General features: G+C 39.0%; 1 protein-coding gene across 7 annotated transcripts in view; it reads left to right on the top strand.

Annotated features, from left to right (window-relative positions):
• LOC116076226 (A-kinase anchor protein 17B) overlaps positions 1-5783 on the top strand; it is a 38303-nt gene extending 32520 nt beyond the window's left edge. For all 7 annotated transcript variants that reach the window (XM_031350153.1, XM_031350297.1, XM_031350347.1 and 4 more), the window contains one exon: positions 1386-5783. In XM_031350153.1, the coding sequence (XP_031206013.1) occupies positions 1386-3077 (1692 nt within the window). In that variant the 3' untranslated portion in view covers positions 3078-5783. The remainder of the gene's footprint in view (positions 1-1385) is intronic.

The raw sequence follows: 5783 nt of genomic DNA, 5'->3' as shown, positions 1-5783 counted from the left end.
ATTGATAGCGAGCCCAGCCAGACTGGTTTTTGGTTTACTTTAATGATGCCCAAGTGTGGCTTTTTTTTGTAAAACCTACCTCTTTAGATGAGTTTGGAGCATAATTCTGAATCCCATTAATACATTGATTACGAGTTACTAGGGAGGTACTGTGCTCTGCCGTGTGGCAGTGAGAATGCACAGCAGACCTTCCTGGGGACCCGTGTGTAGGCATCATCTTTCTCTTACTCTGCAGCTGTGCAGAACAGGTTGTATCAGACTTGACCACAGGCAGATTCATGGGCACAGTGATGTTTTCTACTTGATGTTTGGCCTTTTCTTCTCTGACTTTGTAAGGTGCAAATGTTATACCACTAAACTGCATCTCCGTTCCCTGTATCTTTCCTCTTAGTGAGGCAGGCCAGGTGGCTCAACTCGGAGACATCCTCAACTTGCAATCCATAGGGAAAGATTGGAGTATGGAAATAGAGGGACGGTGTATTTAGTAAGTCAGTTGCTCTTGTTGGACTTGACCACCCACATGTCTTTTCTTGTGCTAGGGTTTCCAGTGAGGGCCACAGAGCATTCCTTCTTCCCTATGTTTCTCTAACACCTATCGTAAGACTTAGGACAGTAGGCTTGTCCATTTTTGAGCAAATTAAGAAGAGTAAGGTGTTTTAAATGTCATGGCATAAGAATGCTCACAGATTTAATAAAAATATCTGTTATTAGATCAAAGCATTTTCATTTAGTAGTTTCCTCAGTATAATATTACTCCTAATCTGGACCCATCTTGGGTCTTTTTCAGAGCAACATCTGCTCAGTTTTTGGAAATTTTCAATCTCTTTGTCTTTTGTTTTGATTTTTTGTTTACATTTATTTATTTGTTTGTCTTCTGTATAAATGGGGATGGGATGCATGCCACTGTCTGATTATGTGTGGAGATCAGAGGACAATTTGCTGATGTTAGGTCTTTCCTTTCTCACATACAGGTCCCTGGGTTGGGCAGCTCATTAGGCTTAGAGGCAGGCACCTTTACCTTCTGAGCCATCTTGCTGGCCCAATTTGAGTTTTCATGAGAGATCATTACATCTTTTTTTTTTTTTAACTTTTATTGCATTATCAGAAAAGTTACATGATTTCAATTTATCTGAATTTGTTAACATTTAAAAACATATTTTAATTAAATAGAATTGAATCACATTCTTGTTCTCCTTTTGTACCACCGCTCCTCCCATAGACCCCCCCTTCAATACCTATAATATATTTTTTGTCATATTACTTAAAATTTATAAAATATTATAAAAATAAAAATAAGTATTATAAAAGTTGTTTGATATAAAACAACAAACGATTTAACAGTCTTATGTAGATGCTCGTCTATAGCAATTTTTTTTTTCTTAAAGGGATCCACACAGTCTAACCCACAGGAAGTTGATGTCATGAAGTCCGAAGCTCATCATACCCCAGGGACTGCATTGAAATCACCAGAGGAAGAAGAGTTAAACACTCAGCATCTTCAAGATTGTGAAGAAATGCCAAGCTATCAGGCTTCCACACATGATCTTAGCCAAAAGGCCGAGAAGCGATGCTATCAGGCTTCTAAGTCTGACAGTAAACAAAAACAAAAAGTGAAGAAAAGAACTAAGGCTCAGTTACAGAAATCCTCACACACTCCTGGAGTGAAACAAATAAGACACTCAGCTAGAAAAGAAGAAACTGGAAAAGTGTTAAGTGATGGGTGTGATTACAGTTTGGTCTCTGACCAGAATTCCTTGCAGAGTACAATGATTCCCGAACAGTCCCTTGCAAAGGAAGACCACGACAGTTCTAATGAATCCCATTCTTCTAGACAAGCTGTGATCAACCGTGGCAGGAAACAGAAGATCTATGAAACAGATGAATTTATTGACTATCTATTAAACTATTATGAGACTCCAGAGTATGCCCGATTCTTTCTTGAAACAAGTCACCTAACAAGTGCGTGTGAGTGGCAGAGAGATGTCTACGCTAAGGGGGATGGCTTTCAGATCTATTTGAGAAAACAGGGGGGCCACTCAAACAGTCTGAGTGAAGTGGAGAGCCTGCAAGGGAAAGAGCAGGATGAGGAGCAGGGCTGGCCAGAGGTGTATATTAAAGATCCTGAGAGTAAGTCACAAAAGATAGGCAAGATCAATTATGCCAAAGAATTTACAAAGAAATTAAAAAACCATTGCAAGGACATAGCAAGTGAAACTGATGAGCACTTGTCTCCAGCTGATGGAGAGAGCTATCCTGTGGAAAACACTCACAGTCACGGAGTCAAAGATTCTCAGCACACAAGAAAAAGCCCAGTTTCCTCATCATTAAGGTCAGTAGATGTAGGTTTGCCATTGGCAGACTTCTTAGAGGAAATTAGTAGCGATTCTGAGTGCTTCAGTGAAACTCTTAGCATGAACGAAGAGGAGGAGGAAAGGTCTGGGGCTGTTTATAATAGCTCCCCGGAAAAAAGACCTCTTGGTACTGACAAAATCAGTACTTGCAAACAGAAAACTAAGTCGACTCAGCAGACCTTGTGTTCAGAGTGGAAACATGACAGTGAGGAAAGATACTCTAAACACAAAGTTAGGGCACCAGGTAAAAGGTCCAAATATGAACTGAGAGATTCATGGCTTGAGGATGAATGTGATTCCAGTAGAGTTGACAAGAATGTAAGCAAAACTAAGGGGAAACTAGCCCCCAAATACATGCTTGATGACAGCTACTACCATGAGGCCAGTTCCAGTGATGAATTAGAAAACACCACAAGGAAGAGGAGGAGACTTACTAGCAGTATGTTTGACCAGAATATGAAATACAGGCCCTTTCATATGCCGTTAATGCCACCAAAACGTGCTAAAGCATTCTATTTGGGATATTTCTCCAGGAAAAGGCAGAATCCATGGAAGTCAGAATATAACCAGGATCTAAGAAGGTTTAAAAGATATGAAAATTCCGAAGATTACATGCTTGATTCTGATAATTACTATGTCAGTCATGATGACAACCAGGAGCACATTGAGTATGGAAGCTACTTAGGAGACAGCTACTCTGGCTCTTTGTATTTTAAAATGTTCTGATGGCCACGTTGATCAGGAACACCCTTATTTACAAGAAACAGTTGACGAAAAGAAAAACTTCAAACCAAATATAGTTATGTTGTTAGCAACCACAGTGCAAGAACTAGACGAGCGTCAAGCGCAGAAGCTCATTCCTCTTGCCAAAGTTGAAAGTGTGGCTCAGAGTAACTGCAGGTATGTCAGCAAGCTTTGGAAATAGAAAACCTGTAGATTCTAAAGCTTGGTGAAACAACATAATTGCAAAACTTCTTGATCCAAGGACAGATTTTACTTTAAGCTTTAATTTGGTGCCAGTAAAGGAGCAGATTAGCATTAAAGATGGCTGACTTAGCCTTCCATGGCTCTTTTTGCTGTCATAACATCACCCATCATCTATCTTCAAAGAGGACAATAGTGGACAAATAGGCATCTTTTGATGTGTTCGTAGATTGGGTCAGAAGCACTATGTATGGTAACAAACTTTGCTAAATTTTACTTCATAATAATTCTAGATAAAGAAGAGATCCAGAAGTTAGAACATATAATAGATTTTATGACTAGAATTTCATGCAGACTCACTGGAAGGAAATGAATATATTCATAATACTCAGTCATTTATTTACTGACAGTTCTAGAAGAAGAATCAAAAAGGGCTGATTGCCCTTTGATGGCTACGTAGCTGGGACTGTTAGAAGTTTTTGTGTTTGTTTTATGGACCCCATATCTTTCCATCAAAGCACCAGGATCGAATTTATAAAATCAGGGGGATTTGCAAAGGAAATATCAAAACATCCTGGCACATCAATAATGGCACTTGGGAAGAAAAGTTGTGACAGTATTCTATTTCAGGCTATGTAATCCTTTCACTCAGGGTTGGGTGACATCAGTTTGTAAAAAGTCACTGACTATCCCCCAAACTGACTTTTATAGAACAGTAACAAGTGCCTCCTCACTCCTCAACAATGCCATGGTGTTAGGAAGACTTAAAAGAAAAGTCCACAGTTTTCTAGCTGTGGAAAAAATTGTTTGTGTGCAGAATTTGTAAACGATTAAATAAGTGATTTATCTTTTTTGCTGACTCGTTTTGGACTTCTTAAATGTTTTTAAATTGAGATATTTGTAGATTCCTGAAGACTTACCCCTTAGCACAGTGCATGTTCTGTAGAAAGCTTGGCCAACTCTTTCTGCCTTACATTGGATTCAGGACCTCAGGGCAGTTAGTTGACCTTCATTTTCCCAACAAAGCTATACCTGACCTGGCAATTGGCGATTAGTGAAGTTAGAGACCATCTGCAGCAGGAATAGTTGTTTAGAATCCGCAGAATCGGGCGAAGGGTAGCATTTTCATGGTAATTTCAGTTCAGTCTCAATTTGACATTCTACAGGCAAGCATCTGCTAGCAGATGCCGGTAGGATGCCAGTCTGTTGGGGTTACTTACTATCGAGTCACACACTGTGTGCCCCTAAACTGCCTCTTGAGCAGTCTGGTGTCTGCAGTGGTTATGACTATGATTTACCTGAAGTAAAAGCCGCAGGCTGTTTCACTGATCTGCATATTCCTATTTGAACAGAGATTTTTCAATCACTTAAAAGTTCAGAAAGGATTGTAACAGATCCACGTGTATAATAAGAAAGAAACAATCTCACTTTGAAGCCAATAGTTGGTTTCACTATTAAAACTGGGTTTGACTTACTGAATCAGAAAGATTGTTCATGTGGTGAGAGTGCCTTTTTTGTTTTGTTTTTGAGGACTAGCAATGACTATTCATGTTCAAAGTAATGTTGCCCAAAGTAGCCTTTGAAAGCACTAACAGCTCATATCTTGTCAGAGAGTTTTCTGGCACCACATTACTCTCCTCCAATAAAAATCTGCCTCCCTTCCCTCCCCCACATTATTCTATTGAAACAAAAAACATTATGGGTTTGTAATGGAAAGCAGCTGACTGTTTTGAAACAAACAAACGCCAAAAAAAAAAAAAAAAAAAAAAAAAAAAAAGAAAGAAAGAAAAAAAAAAGGAAAAAGAAAAAGAAAAGAAAAATCCCACTCAGTTTCTTCCCTCATTTGATATTTTTTCTTGAGAGACTTTAGGCATTTTTGCTCAGTAAGAAAAGACAATAAAATTGCAGATTTCAGCAGCATGTGCAAAGGTTTGGGTTTCCTTCCTGTAATAGACGTGGTGCTAAGTCATTTTGATTCAGCACTTTTGCACTGTTTGATTTCTTCGCTAAATGCTCTCCTGGGGCCTCCACGTAAAAATCCTGCTTTTGCTGAACCCTGGAGTTTTGCACCCATCTGTGGTAATGCATTGTAGATCTGTGTCAACCCCCTTTTTGGTGTAGGCCTTACACAAGGAAGACAGTAGCTTAGCCTGTGCTTGTCCCTCAGCGGCTTTAGTAAAGACTATAATGGAACAAACGGTTTTGGTCCATTCTATTCTGTTCTTGATACTGCTGTTAAGTTGTGAAGAGTGTTTCCTTGTATCTTCTTTTTGTTTCATCAAACAAGGGCCTCAACTTGTTTTATTTAAAGAGGGGTTTCTGTATGCTTCCCTTGTATGTGCTGCTAATCCTGTAAAGGAAAAGCCTGCTAAGTGCTTTGTTCATTTGTTTGAATTTCTCAGGTAGAAGGCTATGTAACCTAGGCATTTTGAAGACAACCAAATCAATGTGTTTTTGTTGCAAAACTGTTCGATGTGTTAATTTTAAAATAAATGCTGATTGATTCCA

The sequence above is a fragment of the Mastomys coucha genome, chromosome X (genome assembly GCF_008632895.1).
Source record: "Mastomys coucha isolate ucsf_1 chromosome X, UCSF_Mcou_1, whole genome shotgun sequence".
Classification (NCBI taxonomy): Eukaryota; Metazoa; Chordata; class Mammalia; order Rodentia; family Muridae; genus Mastomys; species Mastomys coucha.
Note: the sequence above shows the minus strand (reverse complement) of the source record. Positions and strands in the feature narration are given on the sequence as shown.